At 38.9% G+C, this 25,314-nt stretch overlaps 2 protein-coding genes across 3 annotated transcripts; both read left to right on the forward strand.

The window, feature by feature from the left end:
* The first annotated feature begins 28 nt into the window (after positions 1-28).
* prpf3 (PRP3 pre-mRNA processing factor 3 homolog (yeast)) lies at positions 29-8,633 on the forward strand. 2 transcript variants are annotated; one of them, XM_005472637.4, is made up of 17 exons: positions 29-190; positions 615-768; positions 1,368-1,498; positions 1,891-2,058; positions 2,172-2,258; positions 2,364-2,650; positions 2,770-2,888; positions 2,990-3,177; positions 3,281-3,447; positions 3,552-3,634; positions 4,780-4,923; positions 5,015-5,114; positions 5,209-5,322; positions 5,439-5,557; positions 7,548-7,625; positions 7,719-7,774; positions 7,873-8,633. In XM_005472637.4, exons 2-17 carry the CDS (start codon positions 624-626, stop codon positions 8,020-8,022), a joined length of 2,136 nt encoding a protein of 711 aa, XP_005472694.1. In that variant the 5' UTR covers positions 29-190; positions 615-623; the 3' UTR covers positions 8,023-8,633. The 2 variants fall into 2 exon arrangements, with proteins under 2 accessions (XP_005472694.1, XP_003450949.1); XM_003450901.5 differs by having other exon boundaries at positions 2,388-2,650.
* Positions 8,634-8,798: 165 nt separating this feature from the next.
* rprd2b (regulation of nuclear pre-mRNA domain containing 2b) lies at positions 8,799-24,863 on the forward strand. The gene is made up of 10 exons (XM_005472634.4): positions 8,799-9,024; positions 17,260-17,389; positions 17,519-17,724; positions 18,808-18,860; positions 18,999-19,125; positions 20,394-20,569; positions 20,753-21,038; positions 21,181-21,438; positions 24,183-24,347; positions 24,440-24,863. The coding sequence occupies exons 1-10, from the start codon at positions 8,829-8,831 to the stop codon at positions 24,712-24,714; spliced, it is 1,872 nt and encodes a 623-aa protein (XP_005472691.2). The 5' UTR covers positions 8,799-8,828; the 3' UTR covers positions 24,715-24,863.
* The last annotated feature ends 451 nt before the right edge of the window (positions 24,864-25,314 follow it).

Genomic DNA, 25,314 nt, shown 5'->3' on the forward strand with positions numbered 1-25,314 from the left:
CCACGAAGAAGAAGCTGCGTCCATTTCCTGTTCCGGGGCTTGAAACAGAAACGTCGTGCGGACGCGCGACTAAACAGAAAGTTTTGGAGAAAACTTCGCACGTTGAGTGTTTCACGCGTCTGAGTCTTCATCGTTTTTATTTGACCTCCACGGCGTAAACGGGCTGACTACGATAGAAGAGTAATCTAAGGTTTGTAAGCCTCATGAAGCAGTTATTCCCCGGTGATGGTAGCTCGCTTACACCAGTGTGCTAACGTTAGTTAGCATCTAACCAGGGAGGTTTGGCGGATGTGATTGATTTAACAATGTATGTTGCTACGGGCTGGCGCTTTAATTTAATCAGTCTGATTTAACACTCATCAACTAACAAAGTGCAGCAAGTTCGGAGTGACTGACTGTTTATGTGGGAGTTTTTATTAGTTGCAAACTGGTGAACGTCTGTGTCAGAGCAGCTGTAGCTAAGTGAATAAAGGACGGCGGGTTTTGGAGCTCATGTTTGGGACTATCACATTTGTGTGATATAGGACTAATCAAGGCCAGAAATCACGAAGATTTTGAGTAATAACCATGCTCAGTAGCGGTAATCCATGACATAAGTATTTGATGTCCTGCAGGATTGGAGGATGTCTCTTCCAAAGCGGGAGGTGGAGGAGTTGAGGCCATGGGTGGAACGCACTGTGAAGAAGGTGCTGGGTTTCTCGGAGCCCACTGTGGTGACTGCAGCATTGCACTGTGTGGGAAAGGGACTAGACAAAAGGAAGACCATAGGTAAGTTCGGAGAAATATCTCTTATTTATTTAGAGATCTGGTGACGATTCAATTCAGCCAAAAGTGCCTCTGACATCAGAGGTATATCCCAGGGTGATTTGTTTTACCTTCTTACAAAATGCACCCATCATTGCAGAGAAAAAAGTCCAGCCAAGTAGCAAGAGTCCAACAGCAGTCTGAAAACCTATCTGGCCTTCTTAGGAGTATTTGACATGACTACCAAGCTGTGGGTTCTTAACATAGTGCAGACAGCCAACCCACAAAATGATGGCGTGAGGATCTGCGATGTAGCTATCAGCAGGGCTTGTTTGCAAAGGTAATAGATTTGCTGTCCAGTTAAAATACTGCAGTCATTTGTTCATTCAAATGAAAGATTATGAGTACAAAGAAAGCTGCCTATTGCTTTTATTTGTTTGTTTGTTTATTTATTTATTTATTTCATCTGTCTGGGAAATAATTGCTTGGTCTGTTAGACTGTGACTTCTGTAGGTGCTGTAGTTTAAATGTCAGTGTATATTTTTATGTGGGTATTTAAGCTATTCTGTGGTAACAGTATTTTCTTTTCAGAGTGTTAATTATTTCATATTTATTGTCCTCAGACCAACTGCGTCCTTTTCTCGATGACTCTGCTGGAGGCTTTGTAGAGCGGCTTTTTGAAGCCCTCGAGGAGAGCCGCAGCACACGTGGGAACAAAGGATCTGGAGAAAAAAACCGGAAGAGAGAACTTAAGGTAACCTAACATCATAGCAAATGTTCATACTTTATATTATCATTATATAACTGAATAACTAGATCTGGAGGTGAGGAGTTTTCTGACAAAAAACACGCTCATAAGCAAAAGTGACCCGTTTAAAGAAATTAAATACATTGCATTCAATGCATGCAGTGATTAGTCTGATTGTGTTAAGCCTCAGTTTGATTAACTTAAACCTCAGTGTAAACATCCCCTTACACTTCCTTTACTCCAGCATTAGACTTAATTGAGGTTTCACTCAGATTGCACTTAACTTTAGTTCTACATGGACTGCACTGATACAATACTGATTATTCTTACGGAAAGTTTAATTGCTGCATAAGATATTTATTTTTATTGGTGTTTGTGTGTTTGCCGGTTGTACTCAGGATGTGTTTGGTGAAGAGGCTGACACAGGCGCAGTGCGAGAAACTCCCGAGCCAACAGATGGCACAACGGCAAAGAGGAAACGAGTCCCCCGTTTTGAGGAGGTGGAGCAACCTGAGGTGATACCAGGACCTCCATCAGAGAGCCCCGGCATGCTCACCAAAATGCAGGTACATGATACTTGGTGCAATAGACAGTAGACAATATATATATGTGTATATGTAAGTATAGTGGCTTTATTTTCTTTGTCAGTCACCTCTGAATCCTTTTGCTGTCCTAACAGATCAAACAGATGATGGAAGCAGCCACAAAACAGATCGAAGAAAGGAAGAAACAACTAAGCTTTACTGCTCCAGCTCCTGCTACAACAGTAATGAGATTTCTTTCCCATAAAAATACATACTGAATAAAGAACTGCCGCCTTTTCAGGCTGTAAATTCTATTTGAAACCTTTCTAATTTCTTTCTGACTCTAGCGGTTGCCTGTTCCCACTCCACAGTCGCAGCTGGATGCCCCTCCACTCTCTCGACTTCTTGGCACTGCTGGTGCTGCAGCAGCTGGTGGTGGGTCATCCATCGCTCCCTACCAGGCTGCCAGCTTCATGAATGATGCAATTGAGAAGGCCCGTAAAGCCGCTGAGCTACAGGCTCGCATTCAGTCCCAGTTAGCTATGAAACCTGGCATCCTCGGAGCTTTGGGGAACACTGGGCCACAAAACTTTGTGGCACTAGCTAATCTACATGCCATGGGGATTGCTCCACCGTAAGTGATGTCAGACTATAAATATAAGATTTTAAAATATGCACAAGACATGAAAAAAGTAGGTGATGTCTTTGTGCTCAATTGACATTGAACTGCTTTCTCTTTATGTGTAACTACAGCAAAGTAGAACCCAAGGAGGTGAACAAACCGACACCTCTTATCCTGGATGAGAAGGGAAGAACTGTAGATGCCAGTGGCAAAGAGGTTGAACTCACACACCGCATGCCTACGCTCAAAGGTACATACATGGATACAGTGATCCAATATTTGTACACAAACATGCACAATGTGTTTTCTTTGTTTTGATATTCCACAAAACATTTTTCTTTCCCTGTGTAGCTAACATTCGAGCAGTAAAGAGAGAGCAGTTCCGCCAGCAGCTGAAGGAGAAGCCTGGAGATGACTTGGAGTCCACATCCTACTTCGACCAGCGTGTGCCTGTTCCTCCAGCTCAGCGCGCACGCAGGACTTTCAAATTCCATGACCAGGGACGCTTTGAAAAGATTGCTCAGAGAATTAGAACTAAGGTTGGTACAACCCTGTCCTAGTTGTTTGAAAGAGAATTTTTAGAATTTAAGGAAAAAAAGAAAAGAAAATCATCATGTCTCTTGCCTCTCTTGCATGGACCAGGCCCAGTTGGAAAGGTTGCAGAATGAGATTGCCCAGGCAGCAAAGAAGACAGGAATCCAGGCTTCAACCAAGCTAGCACTGATCGCTCCTAAAAAGGAGATTGGAGAGGGACAGGTTCCCAATATTGAGTGGTGGGACTCTTTCATCCTGCCTTCCAACATAGACATGTAAGAAATCAGATTTTGATCTTAAACATTGAGTTTGCTATCAGGAATGTGTGGAATACATGGCAAAAAATAATAATGTTTTTTTTTTTTTTTGTAATTTTAAGAAATCCAGACACAAAATTTGAAGAGTTAGAGCTGTTTGGTGTGACCAGCCTGGTGGAACATCCTGCCCAAATGAGCCCACCAGGTAAGTCTATAGGAGTTAAAATGTGTAAGTTAAAAATAAAAGATTTTGTCCTACAAAATCATTATTAACTGTTAAAAATATCCTTATGCAGTAATGTGCAGAAGTCTTGAGCCACCTCTCATTTTAATTAATTAATATTAATATATTAACATGTATTACTATTAAAATGGTAAATGGGTACAGTGAGTTATTGAAACTTGTGCAACCATACATACAAATACAGTATATTAGGGCTAAACAGAGGCTTTACAATTCTAATAGGCTTGAAGGTCAATATGTGGTATGAGCAACTTGCAACTAGTCTTCAGGAAAAGTTCTCCAGGGTTCTTGAAGGATATTCAAAGCTCTTCTTTGGATGTTGGTTGTCTTTTGTTCCGTTCTCTTGTCAAGATGATCCCACACTGCTCCAATAATGTTGAGGACGGGGCTTTGGGGAGTCCAGTCCATGACTGATGGTGTTCCACTGTGTCTTTTTCTGTCCAGCTTTTGCTGCATTGGCAGCGTGTTTGAGATTGTCAGCACTGTCATGCTGAAAAATAAAGCTGTTGTCAGTACATGCTTTCCAGATGGCACATTTATAGTCTATCAAAATCTCAGTAATTTTCTGTGTTCGTAATTCCATCAGTTTTGAAAAGTTTTCCAGCACCACAGACTGAAATGCAGCTTAAAACCATGACAGAGCCTCCACCATGTTTTACAGATGGCTGTAGACACCACCTCTCCCCTGATCTTCTCTGTGCATATAGATGTTGATATGACCCAGTCATTTCAAATTTGGATTCATCACGCCATAAAGTCTGTTGCTGCTGATTTTCCGTCTAGTTCTTGTGTAATTTGGCATACTTCAGCCTGTCCCGGTTTTCATTTCTTAAGAATCGCTTCTTGACAGCTTGTTCATCTGCTGTAGGTTTTTTGGCCTGTCACTTTTTTCCTTTGTCCTCAACTTGTCCAGTTTCCTCATTTTTTTTTAAATTTTATTTCATTGTATTTTTTAAGAACATACTTGAAAAAAATTAATACATAATAAATTAAATAATAATAATAAAAAATAATAATTCTTAACATATTCACACCCCCTTTCAAATATCTTAGTAGTGTTTATGTATCACTAGCTGTTATATATTCCTTTCTTTTTTCCCCTTTAGTTGACACAGATAAGCCAGTAACTCTAGGTGTATACTTGACGAAGAAAGAACAAAAGAAACTTAGACGGCAGACACGGAGGGAAGGACAGAAAGAATTGCAAGAGAAGGTTCGTCTAGGACTGATGCCTCCACCAGAGCCCAAAGGTATGCATGTACAAATCACCAGAATAAATAAAAGCTATTATAATGAAGGATTAAACAGAATTCAACTGATGTTTGCTTTGATTCTTTTCAGTGCGGATCTCCAACCTGATGAGAGTCTTGGGGACGGAGGCGGTTCAGGACCCCACAAAAGTAGAAGCACATGTTAGAGCGCAGATGGCCAAGAGGCAAAAGTCAGTAACACAGATAATTTCCATATTTATCCTTTTGTTTATGTTTGTAGAGGCTTTCCTTAGGGTTTTTCTAACATTGCCTTCTGCATTTCAGGGCCCACGAGGAGGCCAATGCAGCTCGCAAGCTCACAGCAGAGCAAAGAAAAGAGAAGAAGGTCAAGAAGTTAAAAGAAGACCTCACTAATGGTGTTCACATTGCAGTGTACAGGTGTGTGTTTAAAGGGAGCGAGCACATAAGTACAGTACAGTAGTTAATAGTAAAATGTATAATGCTAAGTATATTTGGTAGGAAGTGCGACTGATTTAAGCATCTTCCCCACACAGGATTCGAAACCTGCAAAATCCTTCTAAGAAGTTTAAGGTGGAAGCCAATGCCAACCAGCTATACCTGACAGGCACAGTTGTTCTGCACAAAGATGTCAACATTGTTGTGGTGGAAGGAGGTAAGTGACGACACCGACAGATGCCAAGACATGTTTTACTGTTTTATTACCCTTAATGTAATAAACAATTTTCCAGTTTCCCTATTCCTCACCGAGTGTTTAGCAAGCGTTTGCAGACAAGTTGGATTCTTCCATGCAAACTGCAGGCAACTGCAGCAGCCTGTTAGTAACCAAAGCAATCACAAGAATGATTTTGTTGCAGCACAGTATACCTCTTTGTAACCAGTGCCCCCTTGTGACTCCCAGCAACTGCTGGTGAGTCTCCAACTGTTCTAAGCCTGTGTCACTGAGCCCTTAATGAACAGATTCTTGTATCTATAAATACATGTTCGGTTCTGCATTGGTTTGCTCTCATGAACGGTCTCCATAAAAACTGCACAGCTTTATTTATTTATTTTTATGAAAAGTTTTTTGACTATAATTCTATTTTTAGTCACAGCCCATTGTTCCTTCAGTGGGCTGGTTTCAGTCATTATGCAAATGTACTGTTTATAAGGTTTGGGGAAACCTGCAGTCAGCTGAGACTGAAGAAGTCACTTGGATGAGTGACGAAACGTTTCTCCCACAAAACGCTACGTCCAGATGAACAGATTCAACTTTTGGAGATATAATTCTATTTGTTTAGCAATGCAAATTTCCAGACATTTACTTATCTGCTTTTGCATGTGGCTTTTACAGCTAGAATATAGAATGAGAACCAGCAATGCAATTAAAAATTGTCAATTCTGAATCTGAAGTTTCTGCAAAGCTCTTTTTAAAAATAATCTGTAGATCATTTGTTATAAAGCTGCTTGTGAGCCCTTAATCACAAGCTTTTCCCCACTGCTAATTTGCCTAACTACTAGGGTGCGAAATGTTAGTGAGAGCCCAGTGTATGAATGTAATCATTTAATTCTTGAAGTTGTTCCCTTTGGTGCTAAACTACTGAAATCATGTAGAAGGCAATTAATTGGGTTCTACAAAATTTAGTCTTTCATGGTACTGCTTCAGAAATGAAAGCAATGGGATAAACACTCTCAGAGTTTAAGGTCTGTTCTATCTACTACTCGGTGTATTACATTTGGGGCTGCTAAAGGATTTCATAATAAAGGTTTGGGATAGACAGCTGCATGCTTTGTGCTTCTCTTCCTCCTCATCTTTTTGGTTGCTTCCTTTTGGGGTCTCCACAGCAGATGCCTGTATCCCTGTCCTAGGCCGCCTCCTCTGTCATACCAACCCTTTGCATCTACTCCTTCATTACATCCATAAATTGTCTCTGTGGCTTCTTCTTTTCCTTCTGTTTAGCAGTGTCATCTTCAATCTCCAACTGTTAGATTGTTAAGGTCATAAAAAGTTGTCTGCAATGTTTTATGACGGAAGCTACAAGTCAAAAACACGTCAGTCAGGCAATAAAGTTTTTCTTTATTCTGCATGTATTGCTTCTTATCCTCTTCTCCACGCATTTTGCTAGTCCATGTCCAAAACCTCTTAAGTTTGCATTCATACGTATAGTTTACTAAAAAATGTGCCTAGCACTTAAAACAGCGTTTCTGAAATCCTCCTAATTTTTGACATTTGTATCTCTTTTAAAACTATTGTTATTATTCACTATTAGCATTTTAATGATGTATTCAAGTCAAAGTAATAACAAGTAATAACACAGGGTGGGAGGCAGTGTACAAAGGACAGTTTTCCAGTGCATCATTACAACAAAAATAAAAACAATGAATAAATTAGTAAGTGCTTTAATAGAATATATATAAAGTGATGTACAAATTTACCAGAAGAGCTATTTTACTTTAGCACTGTCACGCGTTACGCGTTTGCCACACAAATGAAAGATCCGCAGCTTAATCCCAGGAGGAGAGACAAAACTCTTTGGGACTTACAAGTAGTTGGCTTAAAATAGTACTTTAATGTAGTAGATCCTTTATCTCCTAAAACAATGAATAGATTGAGAAGAGGACTGGATTGGAATTGGTCCTAAGTCTACATTTCTCCCTCCTTTTAGGGCCCAAATCGCAGAAAAAGTTCAAGAGGCTGATGATGCACAGAATCAAATGGGAGGAACATAACAGCAAGAGAGATGGTGAGATTGTTTTGAATTTTGATTCTTTATGCAAATGCAAGCATATACAGTATTTTAGTGTAATGAAAATCTCTGCCTTTTATTCCTAATTAGATCCAGATGGTGATGATGATACGAAGAGGAACAACAAGTGTTGGTTGATTTGGGAGGTGAGTGCACATTTTGCCATCTGTTGCGTACTCACTTTTAATTAGAATTTGTTTTTTGTGATGTTGCGCAAGTGTAATGATTCCTTTTGGTTCTTTAGGGAACAGCTAAAGAGCGTAGCTATGGAGAGATTAAGTTCAAGCAGTGCCCCACAGAGAGCATGGCCAGAGAACACTTCAAGAAGCACGGGACTGAACACTACTGGGACCTAGCGCTGAGCCAGAGTGTGTTGGAGACCACAGACGACTGAAACTTGTCAGCAGAGCATCGAGTTTCAGTCAGGGCTCTCTTCCTACAAACCTCCAGATCAATAGCCTCACAGCTAGCCAGCCTTCACTGCTGACTGTCTGCTGCAGGGGAAAGAGGCAATATCAAGAGACTTGAACATTGAAAACAAGGAACAGTGACCCTGTGTGGATATTTTTGTGAGAATGTGTGACAGATCAGGATGTGTGTAGGAACAGTATGTATGTAGGTCTGCATCAGTGTTCATCTTTTTGGTTAGTAGACTCTTCTGTTAGATATTTCCTGTATTATTGAATACAGTCTGGCAGATTGCATTATGTTATGGAAATCATTACATGAGACGTGTGATGAGATGACGAGAAACTGTCGGATTATGTAAAGATTGAAGTTTGGTGAAAATAAAACAGCTTTGACTAAAGCACTTCAATAAAGAGACGCCCCACACATTTAGAGAAAACTTACATTTCACAGTTTAAAATGCCTCAATGTGGGTTTTTTGTTTTTTGTTTTGTTTTTTTGTTTAGGTAAAAGGAGGAGTTTGACCCAGTTGTTGCTATATTTCTCTGTACAGTAACCGTCTTAAATAAATCAACTTGAAGCGCCGCCTCCACCATATTTTCAGTAACTGAATTATTTTATTAATATATAAACTATATATTAGGTTTTGGTGGTGCACTGTTTTCTTTTGCACTTGTGCTTGTACCTCTAGTTTTGCTCTCCTAAAAAGTAAAACCGGGGGGCGTGTTTTACCCCCAGCAGTCCTCATTAGTTTAGGTCGTCCATCCCCAGCAGCACCACAGAGTTGGAAAGATGGCGGCCGGTTCAGGGGCTGCAAGCGGTCATGGCTCACGCAGCTCCACCGCTGCTCTGGAAGCGTCTTTGGACCGGCGTTTTCAGGGAGTTTCAAACACTATGGAGTCAATACAAGGACTTTCAGCTTGGTGCATTGAAAACAAGAAACATCACAGCCTTATCGTCCGCTACTGGATGAAGTGGCTCAAGAAATGTGAGTAGCTTGTCACTGAAGCTAATCCGCTAGCTAGCGTGTTTTAGCCATTTTTCAAATGCATTTCTGTCTGGACCCGCTACCAGTTTGCAAAACTCGGCTGCAGTTTATTACGTTAGGGACAAAGTTGTTTAGTGCACAAAAGAGCAATAATTTACCCCCTGACCAAAGTTCAAGTTTTTTGATATGCAACATATTTATAAGCTAACGCTGCCGTTGCTTGAAATTAGCTGCTAATGTTAGCAAAGCTACTGCTAGCGATGTTTACAGTCGGGCCTCCCGGGGTTCACGGCACTGCGCTGTTAAGCCGAAGAACGAACTTGATAAAAAGATTATTTTTAGACTGATTTAATCAGTTACATGTTAGCTTTAGTTGGTGCGTGGTGGTTTGAGTTGTTCCTGAGGGCTCATCGTATCCAGCATAGTTTATTTATGGGACGCGTGAAGCGATAAAGGAGCGATCCACTTTAATTAAACTCGTATGTCCCTTTCATTTTTATTATATTATTTGTTTTTACCGACAAGCTCATTTAACATTTATTCTAAAAGTGCAAAATTAACACGTGTTTATCGACTAGTTGTAGTTCCAAACTTTCCAAACAAACAGTCATAACGTCGTGTAAACTATCTACACTTCATTTATCTCCTGTCAGATTAGTATTAACGATAATGCCATATAGTGGGTATGTGCAGTGTAGATATCGTGTCATGCATTTTAATTACAGCACCTCACCCTTTAATATTAGCTTCTGTTTAAAATGTGTTAGATAGTTATTATTTAGTTCTGACGTGTTATAATCCCCATTGACATTTCCATAACGTGTTTAGACTCATTTCTAATTAGTTATATCTGAAGTAGCAGAGTACACGTGCGCAACAGTTCTTACATTAGAAGTAGAAGTTACGTTGTCTGATATTAAATCCTGTCTAGTTAAGTTAAACTTTTATCTAGTAAGGATGTAATTTTGTGCCTTTCAAGCTCCATGCTAGATATCTGAAATGCACTTTTAAATAATAAAATTTATATCTGTACCAGTAATTGTGATTTAAGATGTTGAGAGTGTAAAGATGTGTCATAAGAGGCATGAGTCTTATCATTGTAGCTTTCTTAAATCAACATATACTAATTATTTTGATACATCAGATATATTTTGTGAATATGTCAGATATATTGGAAACACAATTGCTCATAGCTCTTGCTTTTTATGTCTTATGCTTTTTATTAACTTTGTATGTTCCCCTTGTGTCTGTGTTGGTTCTCTGTCGGTACTCAAACTTCCTCCCACAGTCCAAACATGCTGGGTTAACTTGTGGTTTTAAACTGGATGTGTGTGTGGATGGTTTTGTCTCTGTGTGTTTGCCCTGTTATGGACTGGCAACCTGTCAGGGACTCACATTATCAAGGTCTGGTGACATCTGGTGTAGGCTTCAGCACCTCCCAAAACCCTAAATTGGATGTAATTCTAGATCCCAAAACATATCATGGCCAAATAATAAAAAAATAAATAAATAGCTGCTAGTTAGTTGTGTTGATTAAATGTTAAAAGAGCCCTCCATAATAGAACAAGTTATCAAGAGAGAGTTATGAAGAGTTGTAGCCTTGAAAGCATTTCCTTAGTCACTGCAGTCATCTCTGCTTTTGCACTATAACACTATGTTGACATTTCAAGGCGGCAGTCTTATCTCTACTCCCTGCATGTACTTGTATCTTATGAGTTTTTATGAATCCTCCTGCATAATAAATCTAATAAGACTAGCTGTAGTCGCAGTGTGGAGCAATTCAGTGGCATCAGTGGAAGGGCAGTTAATCAGCACACTTGTCTGCCAATGCCAAACCGTGCATTTTTAAAGAAACTAATTCAGATCAGCACTAAATGTAATGGCTTCTTCCTTTTCCTATTCTCCACCTTGGCCTGGTAGTTTGTTTGCGTAATCTTGCTAACAAAAAGACCTATATTACTGAAGACAGCTCACCCAAAAGCCGAGGAGGATTATGCATTTTGGTCAGTTGCTAGGTGAGCTTTTTGCAACAGATTCTGTCCATGGATGATGATGAGATGTTTGAAAACTTCACATTCTTTGCTACAAACAAACAAACTGAATCATGTGTTGAAAATGTAGTAATGCTGTTTTTAAATTTTTCCCTCAAGTCCATATAAATTTGCACCTGTTTGTATTATTTACAACTACAGCAAGTCTCTGCAATATACTTCAGTTTTTTCACTCCTGTTTCTTTAATTTGTGCCCCTTAAGTGTCTACAGTACATTTGATAAGTCTCTCCCTCCTTATCCATTGCTATTCGAAATACATTTGCTGCTTTCATCTTTATTTTTATAGGATTTGATGGGTTATGGGCTGATTGATATTTTTAAGCCTGCAGTAGATAAATTTCATCAGCTTTGTAGAGTTGTGTGGGAAGAACAAGGCAGGCCACCTGCCCTACATATTCTGTGCTTCTTTATTTATGTTGGTACATGCATGATTAAATGAAGTGGATGCTTGAAGTGCTTGGTAAAATCATATTGAAATAGTGCTTCTGTGCTGTTGTTTCTGTTGTAGATTGTTAGAATTCACAAACCAAATTTGGTTCCTGGTTGATGACTTTCCTGATCCTTTCAGGAATGTTCACTGCACCTTTCAGGAATGTTTTAATGAGCTACTGTCATTGTAGCAGCAGCATTGTAGTTCACAGCATTATATCCAGTGACACAGCATAAGTAACATGTAAACCTGTATGTAGCCTGGGTAGTGTTTTTCCTGGAAACTGTAAGTAAAGTGTAACATAACTACTTAACATTTAGTGTAGTTATTATTTTTTTTAAGTAAACTTATCTTTGTAACTCTTCAGTTGCTGCATAATAAAACTGAAGAATATTTTCGACCTGGGATGTTATCTCTGTTTAGCTTTTTAACCAACTGCTTAACGGCCTGCTTTTCGCCCATGTAGCTGCATAAGTAATATTCATCCTGTCATATGGAGTGCAACTAGCGAGTGTTCCGGCAATGCTCGGTGGAGACATTTGTTTATATTTGGGTGAAGCATCACAGCTGCTAGCAGGTCCTCTTTCATTCTCTTATTGTACTTTATGATTTTTGGGGTTTTTTTCTTTCATTTTTCAAGAAGAAAAACGTGTGTGTGTGTGTGTGTGTGTGTGTGTGTGTGTGTCAGTTCCACGTGTAGTGGAAACATTTTCTTGCATATATTGCAAAGTACTGTAGATTGTTGGAGGTTGGTTTTTTTTTCACATACTAAATCTTAATCATCCTAACAATTGCTTTCACTTTCAGACATGCCTGGGCTTCAGATGTTGTTGGGCACACTCTGTAATAGAAAACAAATGATGTTTCTGTAGTAATATATCATTTCAGAATTTGTACCAATGTTATCATGAATGATATATGATAGCGCAGCCCTAGTAGTCATAAACTCCTGCAAGAAAGTTAGCATGAACTAAAATTTAGAAAGCTGAAATGAACCATCAGTATTTAAGTATGTTTTCTAATCTTGAGCATGTGATCTATTGGTATGAAAAGAAAGAAAGAAAAGTGCTGAAAACGCACAAAATCAGCAGACACACTATTGCTGCAGGCTCTTCTTTTTCAGGCTCAGGCCCTGTGTTTTAGAAAGTTAATCTGTCCAATGGGACGTTCTGTTTCAGTGGTCAGTGGCTAAGTCCAGTTCTTAGTGTGAGCTTTTTTTTTCTTTTTTTTTTTACATATATATAATTCCCACCCTGCATCGCTGCCCACAGAACAATGATGAGATAGGCTTATGCTGACAATACAAATGAACTGCGGTGTGCCATTTGAGCTTTTGTGTGCTGATGGAGACCAGAGCAAACTGACCAGAAGGGATTTTGTTGTAGGGCTGCAACTAAAGATTATTTTTGTAGTTGAATAATCTGCCAATTTTTCTTTGATTAGTCAGTGATTATTTCAGTAATCCTTATCTCCTCTTCGTGTTGGGCAAAGCTCCTCTTCTAGGCTCCAGTGCCTCACCTGCTCAAGTCTGCCCACCTGTGACTATCATCCTGTTGTCTCATCCCACAGAAAATTAAAATAATTACCCAGGACACATATATTAATTTGAAAATTAATAAATAAAAATATTAGGTAATACAAATTAAAGTGCTAGTAGTATTCAAACAAAACAAAAAAAAAAATAACCCAAATGGCTTGAGTAACATTTTTCAGTGTGATCCGAGTGGACGATGATAAAAATGCTCGATGGACCTTTTTTAGATGCAAAAGTGTCTGTCATGGATAATTTAGACCAACTACTGCACCACATAGACAACAGGTAGTGGTGTTTTGTTGTTGTTGTTGTTTGTTTGTTTGTTTTCTCAGGCTGATTCAGTTCTTATGCCAAGTTTTAAGAAAGGAAATCTGTCAAACTGTGATACCTGTTTTATTTTATTTATATTTTAGTTGTTTTTTTTTTTTTTAACTCAGTTTTGTCTCACTTTTCTGTTCAGTTGTGCTTATTTTAAGCTCTTAAGCTTTGTTGTCATATTGAATTTTTGTAGACTTTGAAAATTACAACAACAACAACAACAACAACAAAAAATACTCAAACTTTTGGGCTTAATACTGTATCTTTTACCTAATTGTAATTTAATGCATTATAGTATAGTCAGTCTTGCAGTTTATTAGAATAGACACACATCTTGATCTATAATAAGCGAAGTATTTTAATGTAGTTCCGGGAGCGGGCTCTATACTTTAATGTGCAGCACTGTGGTCAACTCTGTGTTAAATGTGCTATATAAATAAATTTGACATATCAAAAAAAGGTAACGTGTAATTCAAAAGGAACATGACTGAGTAAATTTTCAATTCAGTTAAAGTTAAAAACAAGTGGGGGAAAATCACTTCTAAAGTAGAAACAAAGAAGATAAAAAAACTGAACACAGTGAAACAGTATTACATTAATTAAATATTCATTGTTCCTTTATTTTGTCTAATCATGCATAATGTAGGTTTCAAAAATAAATCTTCCTCAGTTTTCTGCCCAACAATACTTGTGTTATTAAAGGATAACAACTAACATCATGATGTTGAATAGCACTATGTATACTTTGTGCTACTTAGTGACATTTTTATTATTTCACATGCAAGTCTCTCATAAATAAAGTTTTAATGTATGAGTTTAGAACAGAATTTGATTGATGAAAGATCTCCTGTCACACAAATTAAAATTTGATTTGTTTGCTGTTTGGGTGTTTTCACTAATTTTCATACAAAGATGTTGTCCCTTAAGTTCTGTTCCTACAATTTACACATTCCTAAAATGCACGGCATTGGCTGTGAAAGGATAATTAATTAATTGGTGGTTAAACTCACCTTCCTTGCTGTCACAGCACTACTGGGAATGCCCATGCAGAGATTTAACTATGCCACAACCTCAGTGCAGTGTTTTCCACAGGTTGAGACTTATTTGTGTTAATAGGTGGTACTGATGTAGAATTTCCTAAACACCTCACCTATAGGTAATACTGTAGCTGTGCAAGCAAAACAGAAAACATCTTTTAAATTTATAAAAAGAAGACGGAGAGAGCTGCTTACTAAAAACATACCAAGTTCAAAGTAGATCATACAACAGTTTTCAAAAAGTAAAAACAGATGATCCCACACATGCATACAGAGATTCCTTTTATTAGTGAGATGAGTGTTTTGAGTTTGACTTCAGGTTGATCAGCTATTATTAAAGATTTTTAAAGGCCTTTTTGTACAGCTCATCTCTCCTTCAAATCAGGGCAATGTAGAGCTAGTTAACTGACCTCACTAATGGCCACATGAATTACTACTGGGTTAAAGTTATTAATATTGCATTAAAACAGTAAGTAAATTTTGGTTTTAAAATGTTACAAGGTCACCCTTGACTAGACTAATGGGAAGTTGTAAACAAGCACTGTTTCACTGTAGAAAAATGAATGGTTGTGTGTAGGTTGTGTCAGAGTAAACTGGTATATAATCCCTTGAATGGAGAAATTTGTAAAGCATTCTGCAGCAGGATGCAGTTAAGATGCAGCGAAAGAAGGCTGCTCAAGCTCCTCGTGCTTAGTCACAGTCTGACACTGTGTGTCTTTACTGTTGTGCCACAGGTTTCACTGACATTTAAAATTGATATTATGATGGAACTGATTTAATAGTTTCAAATGAAATTTAAATGCATAATATTGTGTTTTGTATGTTAATTATTGCTATTAAGAAACTACTTTAAAAAAAAAAAAGATTTTTAAAGGTTTGTTTTACCAGCCTAAAATTTGCTGACTTTTGGGGGTTTAATTAAAAGGTCAGAAACTCAAAAAGTTATCTTGGCACAGCTTGCTGTATATAATGGAAGGTAACAAGGTGAGAGCTGAGGCAGAGGAAATACTTTCACCTCCTTTTCTTCTTGTTTATTGTTACTTTTTTTTTTGACAAAGTTAATTTACTGGTAGATTAACCTTTAAATGATTGTGTTTATAAAAAGCTGCTTCTGTTTTAGACTGAGGTGATAATCCAGTCAAATTCAAATGTAAAAAACACATTAAGAGGTTTAGATATTTGTAGATACATTTATTTCCCAAAATCTAGAATTTAATCTGTTTACTCCCTAAAGCAGCAAAACTCATTGTGTCCTTGCCACTATTGTATTCCTTCTTGAAATGGAAACTTATGCATAAATTGACTAATCCAGACCATCACAAGAAGAAACAATCTTCAGCTTTTTGCTGTAGCTATAGTTTCTCTACAATGATGGTAATTGAAAGTTTTCCAGGCCTCTTACAATAATGCGGTAAAATAAGTCAGAAATGTTGTGGTTTAGCCAAAGAAACAATAGAGATGTTTGGTGTAGACTGCAGATGGCTTTCACAGGTCATCTGTCCAAAAGTTCAAGTTGACTAAATTGGTGGGCCTTTCAGCAGGAGGATGATAGTTAGCAGAGTCGGAAAATTCACCAAGGAGCGATTAAATTGGATATACATGCAAGAAATTTTTAATGGAAGACTTTAAAAATTTTAACAAGCTAAAGTCAAAGACTGGTGAACAACATGTACAGAAGTCGTTTCTGCAAAAGAGGGCAATGCTAGCTCCTGAGGCTAAGACCATACCTTGTTGTTTATCGAATAAATGACTGAATTGTTTTTCCCTTGTTGGCGTTCAAGTATACTGCTTTCATCTGTAAGCACAGTATCTAATGTTGGCTTGCATTCACATCCAGCAGCAGCTTTCACTGGATGTGCATGTTTCCACAAAAGCAGAAATTTCTGTTAAGGTAACAGTTGCAAAGTTGCAGTAACTGAGTAGCCAGAGTGGTTGAACTCTTGCCAGAATGTGGATGTTAGATACATTACAAGGTCACTTGTCAGAATTTGTCATTGCCAAATTCCAGTATAGCTGTGAGGACCAAAATGTAATTCTCAATAGGAAGTGTTTATTGGAACAACTTAACAAAAAAAAAAACATATTGGGTTTTGACTATGGCCAGACTGATGCTGTATTTTTAGATTGATATGAGTATTTATAAGCCTAAAATTTTAAAATAAAGTATTCATATAGTTTCCTTATTTTATTTTTAAAATTGCATAATGGGCTGGTAAAAATACCTTGTGAAAACTTTGTTACTGCTGCCTGTTGGATCAACAGAGCTTTTACTAAAGGTTTGTTTTGTTTTTATGTGGTTTCATTTGTAATAAACATACATTGATTTCATAAAGAATAATGTAAACTCTGATGACAGGAAGTATAGGGGCAGACGGGACACGCTAACAGAACACCTTGTGTAGCCCTTTTCCACTAATACGTACTTGGGTCAGCTTGGCATGGCTCCATTAGGTGGTAGTACCTGGTATTGGGTCCGTTTTTGGTACCTACTCAGACAGGGTTCCAAGCAATCCAAGGTGATCTGAAAATGTGACGTCAGCGGACTGCATGACACCAATTGGCTAGTCAGTGGCGTAACTTGATGAATCGTGACAGCGTGTCCTTGACAAAAATCAAAAACGCCATTTTTGAAACCCTGCAACGAGGGAAATCGTACATCACCTCAATGTCCTCCTTTGTTGTGCCGTTTGTGTTGCATACAAATGACGTCACAACCCCACGCACCTCAGGTGGTACTCAATTGCAATGGAAAACAACCAAAATTCAATCGGGTCAAACCAAGTCGAAACTAGTGTAAATAGGCTAATAGTGATCTAAACTCCAGATTGAATCCTTTATTTCTCTGCTTTTTATCTGTTTTTCAGCTGATAACAATCACCGCTTGAATCTTTTCTACCTTGCAAACGATGTGATACAAAACTGCAAAAGAAAGAATGCCATTGTTTTTCGTTCAGCCTTCTCAGAGGTCCTTCCTAATGCTGCTCAGCTCATCAAGTGAGTACATAGTGTTTATTCTACGGTACTGTCCAGCCATCACTGCATTTTGTTTCTCTTTTAACCCGTCATGCCTATCACTGAAAAGGTATTAAGGTCTGTGTGTTGTTTATCATTTTACTCTGTTAGAGATGGGAAGGTTCGCAGGTCAGTGGAAAGGATCTTTTCCATTTGGGAAGAAAGAAGTGTTTACCCCGAGGAGGTCATTGCCCAGTTCAAAGCCAACTTGAATAAAAAGGAAAAGGAGCGAGAGAAGCAGAAGGAAAAAGAAAAGGAAAAAGAAAAAGAAAAGGAGAAGGAGAAGGAAAAGGAAAAAGAGGCTACACCGGCAAATGGTCAGTTTGTCACTTCAGAGTTTTGTCAGTGTTTAAAAACAAAAAAAACCCTATATATTATCCTGTACTAACATGCTAGGAAACTCTTATTGCATGACTGTGTTACGTATGCTAGATGCAGAAATGACTACTTAGGAAGAACAGCAATGTCCAGAAAAAGAAAGACCAGAACTTTCTTTAATTGAATGACGACAAGGTGAAAATGTTATTCAAAATATTAAAATATATTAAATATACTTATAAGGTCATCATGGGAGCAGGAAACAGGAAATTAACAATCTCAATGCAATGCTGTAAATCTATTGTGCTGTAAATACTGGAGGTTTAATTAGTCTGTTTTAAAGTCAGTTATTCACTTCGTGGTTATTTGAAACGACGAAGGAAAGTGAAGCAAAATTGCTGACTGCAAGTTATTAGAGTTTGAAGACGCATTGTTAAGACATGGGAGAATATGATTAATTACAGTTGGTATTGGGTTTGGCTTAAACTGCTGCCCCTGCAACCCAGCCCCTGAGGATGGATGGATGAAATAGTTTTTTTTACCCCTCATCCATAAAAAGCTGTTAGGATATTGTCATCACCCTGCTGGGCAGGTAGGCAGGCAACATGAACTCCCAAGTTTGTGAATGCAATATATTGAGAAATAGTCACATAGGATTTTCGAAACTTTTTCAAACTAAAAACTAAAGTCTCGGTGACCTTGAGCTACCTCAATAAATTCAACTCCTGCTTGGTAGTACACTCTTCTGGTCAGCCTGCTGGTAATTGGGAGTGTTGTAGTTTGCTGGTTATTAAATTTGTACATTGATGAACAATATAGATTTTTAAAATGCTTCAATAAATTGTGAAATATACCTTGGTGGCACTGCTGAATAAAGTATATGTGTGAAAACGCTGTTCAAAGAAAACTGAAAGTCAGCAGTTTAACCAAAAGTCTGTTTGAGGTGCTAAAATGCTGAGGTAGTGTGGGCACTGCTGAAAACGTAAAACGGTTACTAAATCATCCTTAAGTTAACGCTGTCTGTTTGGAATATTTCCAGATACCTTACAGTGTTTTTAAAGTCATTTATTTTTACTCCCTAGCTCCTGCTAATTCCAAAGCTGCCCTGAAATCCAAGATTGTGGCAGAGTTCACGGTAGGCCTTCTTTGTGTTTTCCTGGATTTTTCTTTTTTCTTTTCTTTTCTTTTCTTTTCTTTTCTAAAAAGCCTGAAAACCAACCATGATATAACAACATCTTGTGATGTTAAATCATCTGCACTCTCTCTTTTCTAGCCCCACTCCCTCGTTGAACAATTGTTAAAATATAGGCAAGCTGTTGCCGAAGAAGAGTTTCAAGAAAAGCAGCTGTCAGCTCTCCGGGTGGATGTCTGCAGCACGGAGGCCCTCAAGAGACTTAAAGGTCAGATGTTACTGGACTTATTTGTAATTTGTCTTAAGTCTCAAACATACCGGATTTTTATGTCCTTGGCATACCCTGTCAAAACAAGTATACATATCACTAGCAGGGGTCTTCCTGGCTCGTTACAGGCCTTTGGTGTGGGCATGGAGGGTAAAGTTAAAAACAAACAATAAAAACATGGACTTGTGATGGTTTTAGACAACACACCTGTACTTTAATTGTACCTAAAGTCCTTTTCACAATAGTTCTCTACAAGGCATCACATCCCTCACTGTCACAACACTTTATACTCATATCACCAACTCAAATTGTTGCGCTTGTTAAAGTGAACCAATTCATTTTCATCTAATATTTGCTGTGTTGCTTTTACTATTGTATTTTATTGTAAATTATTCTACTTCAGCTATGTTACAGAAGCTAAAAATTGAGTCTCATCTTTCAACATTTGTCCTTTATGACATGCAGCACACTGAAGGAAACTGTTTGCTTAAGACATGCTCATAATACTTCGAGAAATCTATCTTATCTTAAGCGAGGGTGCTCCCTGATGTAGTGTGCGGGCAGCAGAACACGTGATTAGCACTAGCTTGTGGTGGACGTACGGGACTATTAGTTGTGCTGCTTGCATATTGACACAATCTGAAACCACATTGCAGGTTAAAAACCCAAGTAATGACCAGTCTGACTGGGACAGACATTTGTTCTCACATTCTGAAATGCATCAGCTCAGCTTTATCACCAGGGAGTTTTTTTGTTTGTTTGTTTTAAACATCTGTCTCAGTGCAAAACTCACTGATGAACTGTGCTTAGTTCCCTGATATCTGAGCTTATAAATGAAATAATTTAAACAAATTACATCTGGCGGAGATTTGAATTCTCCACATGCATTTGAAATGTTTTTTAGTACTGGTAAGTTTTTCTCTAGCCTTAGCTAAAAGCTGTTGCACAGCCAGTACACATGTTAAACACACACCGTAAACACTGGCTGTTAAGTCTTTGCATCTTATTTCTGAAAAGGCCCATGTACCGTTTCTGAGAATGGCATCGGTGAAAAGGGTTCATGGATAGGTCAATGGATTATTCTTGTTAAGCTGGATGCAGTTCTCTGAAAAAAAACACTGTGTTATTTATTTATTTTTCCCCTGATGCATTCGGCATCAGCACTGACCTTCTGACTGTTCTGTTAGCTTTTTTTTCTGATTTAACTTTTAAAAAATTGAGTAAACCTTGTGTTTAATGGCTTGCTTGTCAACTGTCTCTTGTGTTAGATAAGGCAGGGGGGAACAAGTTTGCCAAGGACTTTGAGGATGGCAGCCTGAAGCTGCAGGAGTTTGTCAGCTTCCTGGAGAAAGAGTTGAAAACAGGACCTCCTCTGCTGGAGGCTCTGGGAAACGCAGACATTTTCTACGAGATGCAGTACAAGGAAGTTAAGATTGTGGCCAATGTAGGTGTTGTCTTTTGTAAGATGTAAAGATATAAAAGCAATTAGAGTTAGTTGGTCTTAAAGTGGAAATATTCAAGCATTTGCTTTTAAAACATTAAAACTAATTTATTTCATTGATTGGTGATCCAGCTATTTCACTGTTTGAGCTTAATTTTGTTTCTCTCTCTTCGACTTTCTCCTCAGGCTTACAATGCATTTGCCAATCGTGTGGCCAGTCTTAAAAGGAAATTGGATTCCCTCAAGTCCACTCTACCTGGACCTGAGGACTCTCCCATCCCCTCGCCATCTGAAGATGCCCCCTCCCCCACTGGCTCTGACTCACCCTTTATGGCAATGGCGGCTAGCAGAGCCCAGCTCGATCCAGATCTGGATGGAAAGGCCATGGATGAAGGAGAAATGCAGAGTGACAACAGAGACATGGAGGACATGGATATGTCTGACGAAGAGACTGATGCTACAACTGCAGGGGGTGAGTGTCCTAGATCTGTGGTTGTGCTATGATATAATTTTTTTTCTCCAAATTAATTCATTAGAAAGTTAAGTTGCAAAGCTGCAGACTTGTGATTCAGTCTTGAGAATCTATGAGCTCATTGAATTTCCTTCATTCTCAGATGATAAGAAAGAAAAGCCACCCGCTGCCATGTCTAAGGCTGCAAAGTCAGATGCGCCGTCAAAGCTTCCAAATACGCCTGCGAAGGCCTCTAAGAACAATGCTTCTGCTACTACCACCACATCCACCCCAGTGACTCCCACATCTGCTACTCCTACAAATACCCCAGCCACCCCTCTGGGTGTCAATCTGGCCAAAGTGGACCTGGGAAAGATCACCTCCATTCTCAGCTCGCTAACCTCCGCCATGAAGAATACAGGTATGTTTGTGGAAGAGGGACAAGACTTTCTGTGTTATACTTGGTGGTTATTAGACAAAATAAAATAAAAAAACAAGACTGTTCTGTTTTATGAAAAAAAATAAAAATAAAAAAAAATCCAGGACTTGACGGGCTTTAAAAGTGTTACTTGATATTAATTTAGGCCATCTGCCTTCTAAGATCAGCTTCTTATGTGCCTCCACATCAACACTTCACACACATCAACAGCAAACATCATTTGTGGGTCATCATCTGTGGTGATGAGACTATGATATCTAAACTTGTAAGATCAGGACAGTTACAGGTTTGTGCACTGTGAACTTCAGACAGTCAATGTGAAGTTCTGCTCTAACATTTTAGGGCATGTCAAGGAAAACATTTAGCACAAGTGCCGTGAACTGAACTGTGGTGTGTTCACCGCTGGCCATACAGACCTGAACTCAGAGTTCTGACCTAAAAGATGATCAGCTATGGATGAGAATATGATTTTTGAAAGGGAGATTTTAAATCCGGGAAGATTTTTAGGTTCTTTTTTTTTTTCCTTTTTTTTTTTTTTTTAAAAGCCTCTCTGCTATAAAAGCTTCATCGTCACCCCGCTGAGAGGGCAGGTGGTTTCGAAACCCAAGTTGGTGAATGCAATAACTCGAGAATGAGTTCATATTGTAGGTGCATCTACTAAAAAGCTCAGATGAGTTTTAATGTCAGTGACCTTGACCTCAAGGTTAAGGGTCAGTGGTCAGGTTATCTGAAAATCACCTGATTTTCCAGTTCATAGCATAGGTGCATTTACTAGGAAGCTGAAGGGTAAAACTGGCAGCTGCCCCTTAGAGCTGGGCGATATAAGATTTTTTTCATATCACGATATGTTTTTTTTTCATTTCAGGCGATAACGATATATATCACGATATAAGCCAAATAACTATATTTGTAAGATTTAAATGTGCCGTTGCTCACAAGTAAAATGTGAAATAATCAGCAGCTTGTTTTGATTTAAACATTTATTTCCCATAATAAGTTCAACAGGGTAGATGTACTTAAGGAACATGAGACTTCAGTTTCAGATAAATAAAGGCAAATATTGCAAACTACACAAAAGGGAGCCGCTAAAGCATTTAAGTTTCAAAATAGAACAAACAAAACAGACCACTAAATTGTCAATTCCACTTAGAAACAAAATATTAATTCTAAAAATAAATCTTAGTTTGTTTTACAGAAGAACAGACAAAATTGACTAACTTTTGTCAATATCAAATAAACTGAGAACTAAAAGGAAATTCTCAATCTCTCCTTGTTGTATAGCTTAGCTATTACCTCAATTAGCTGCTTGAATCCTTCATTTTCGACCGTGTTTATTGGTAGCATGTCTTTAGCAAGACGGTAGGCTATGGCATTCATTATGTCGCTATGTCTCTTAGCTTTTTTGTCATATGGTAAGACGCTGGAGAAAGCCGACTCAATTGACTGTTGTTGCTTCGCAGGGATTCTCCTGGTTGTTTTCGATGACGAATTAGCGCTTTTAGTCTACAGAACTTCTCTGACCCTTCCTTTCGACAATCTCTCCAGCATTGGAACCGTCATCTGTGTTCTCTTCGGTAACCTGGTCACCCAAGCTCTCGGTTGATTTTTCGCTAGCGGGCAAACTCATTTTCTCCATTAACCGGCCGGCACGGCGGCTGGCTGCTTCCCAAACAAATACACATGTGCGGCTGGGCACTTGTGCTGTACGTAACAAGTCACGTCACGTGACGTGACGCTGCGGCTGTGATTGGTTCGGCTATGCGCTACTTAATTTGGATTGGCTGTTCTTTTTTTTCTTTTTTTTTTTTTTTTAAGACGGGAAGAGAGCGAGATGAGGTCTATCGCAATAGTTTAATTTTTCTATCGAGAAAAAGTTATTTCGCAATACATATCGTTATCGTTCTATCGCCCAGCTCTACTGCCACTATTTATTTTTGTTAGTTTTTTTCCCCCCATGTGCTTAATCCTGGAACTTTCTGATTGTACTTTTTGTTTTATAATAATTTGTATTCATTGCAACATTTTCAATTGAATGTGCTAGAATTAACTACATTGATCACTTATCTTTTCAGACTTGAATCTAGATGTTATTCAACCCTGACTGTGCTCACAAAATATGAAATGCTAATTGAACAGACTAACTGGTGGATTCATCCTGAAAAAAATCTTTCTGAAACTTCCACTAAATGATGCAAGGTCTTGGAGCCAAGTGAAAGCATAAGACTGCAGATTTTCAGTCTTTTGAATATTATCAACAAATGTGCTTATGTTTCTCACTCGTTTTTAGCCCTCCCTCAAGAGCCTGCAATGGGTTAGTGAAGCAATGTTAACAGCATTTCCAGGAATGTGTAATGACCTCTGCATTACATGAACAACTCTCTTGGAAACTGTAAAAGTGGTTGTGGTTAATTATCTGTGGAGCCATTTCCAAATAAGCCACCATGACATTTTTCTGTGTAAAAGAAGACACACATCACCCAGCGTAGCTCAATGATTTGTTTTTTTTAATTATGTCTGGACAACAGGGGATCTCTGTGGAACAGACTAATGAGCAAAGTCAGTTGTTGACCATGCAGCTCATACTCGCTGGTTAACTTTAATGTTGTTTTCAATTTATTGTTGGAACACAGAACATTTTTTTCCCACTTAAGACTTTTTGTTTGATTCAGTACATTTAAAATAATTTTGTTAAATTTCTGAGGCTGTTTTGATCTTTCTATCTGCAGCAAGTCCATCACCGCGTCCATCTCCTGGGACACCCACAACCCCATCTGGCCAATCAGCAGCCTCCAAAGGAACCCCTCCAAGCCCTGCTTTGGCCAGTATCCTGTCACGTGTTGATATCACACCTGAAGGGATACTTAATGCTCTGTCTAAAAGCAACACAACAGGTAAGATCCATATATTTGGCTTATTGAATTTCTTTAAGAATGACTAACGAAGTGACCTTGTTTCAATATTTGTCACACTTTGTTTTTGTCAGGTTTGTCCTCTTTCCTGCATAGTGTGACTAACACCACCTCTGCTGCTACTGCTGGTACACGAACCTCCCCAGAATCGGCACCTTCTAAAGCTCTACACACCAGCACCCCGACCACCCCAACGACCCCAAAAACAAAAGCTGGTCTGGGGAACAGCCACAAGCGAGAAACACCTGGAAGAATCAGAGACTGGGGAGAGAGAGACAACTGTCCCCTCCTCCTCCACCACCTCCCCCTCCTCGCCCCTCAGCTCCTTCTGTCTCTCCCCCCAGCTTAGAATCCAAAATCAACAGTTTCCTACAGGGTAATCCAGGTTTTAGTCTCGCTCTTGGTGATGTTAGTCCTGATGGGGTGGATGGGACCCCAGTGAGAGACGAGGCAGCCGGCACCCCAACCCAGGATGAGATTATGGACACACCTGCAAGTGTGCCAGAATCTCTGGGCTCATCTGGAGGTCATAACCTCTCACCCACAGCCTACCGCAATGAACCCTGGGATGCAGCTATCACCCCGTCGGGAAGCGGCAATGATGGAGACTTCCTACCCACCTCCCGATATGGCGCTGGAAGAAAGAGCGGCACAAAATTAAAAGACGATGAAGTGATGCATGTGAGGAAGCTGGTCTCCTCTTCTCCTAGTAATGACATGAAGGGTAAGAAGGATGAACAGCAAAGTCAGTTAAGAATGATGGGAAACAACAGAGCAATGGGAGAGAGGAGGCCCTGTGCCGGCTCTCGTAAGGCAAGCATTGGTTCAGATGAAGGAGGTCAGTGTGGAAAAAAAGAAGACAAGTTAAAAGGTCAAATGTCTCCAAGTGGAGATGGGAAGGAGGGCCAGTACCATCGTATTGAGACACTCGTGTCACCCTGCACCGAAG

This window comes from Oreochromis niloticus, linkage group LG11, assembly GCF_001858045.2.
Source record: "Oreochromis niloticus isolate F11D_XX linkage group LG11, O_niloticus_UMD_NMBU, whole genome shotgun sequence".
NCBI classification, from domain to species: Eukaryota; Metazoa; Chordata; class Actinopteri; order Cichliformes; family Cichlidae; genus Oreochromis; species Oreochromis niloticus.

Excerpts from the sequence above, each read along its gene's own strand:
- prpf3 (XM_005472637.4), top strand. The coding sequence starts at position 624 with ATGTCTCTTCCAAAGCGGGAGGTGGAGGAGTTGAGGCCATGGGTGGAA. Across the intron at positions 2,259-2,363 it reads CTCCAGCTCCTGCTACAACA|CGGTTGCCTGTTCCCACTCC; the intron begins GTAATGAGATTT and ends TTCTGACTCTAG. Across the intron at positions 3,448-3,551 it reads CTGCCTTCCAACATAGACAT|AAATCCAGACACAAAATTTG; the intron begins GTAAGAAATCAG and ends TGTAATTTTAAG.
- rprd2b (XM_005472634.4), top strand. The coding sequence starts at position 8,829 with ATGGCGGCCGGTTCAGGGGCTGCAAGCGGTCATGGCTCACGCAGCTCC. Across the intron at positions 9,025-17,259 it reads GATGAAGTGGCTCAAGAAAT|CTGATAACAATCACCGCTTG; the intron begins GTGAGTAGCTTG and ends TCTGTTTTTCAG. Across the intron at positions 20,570-20,752 it reads AAGTTAAGATTGTGGCCAAT|GCTTACAATGCATTTGCCAA; the intron begins GTAGGTGTTGTC and ends CTTTCTCCTCAG.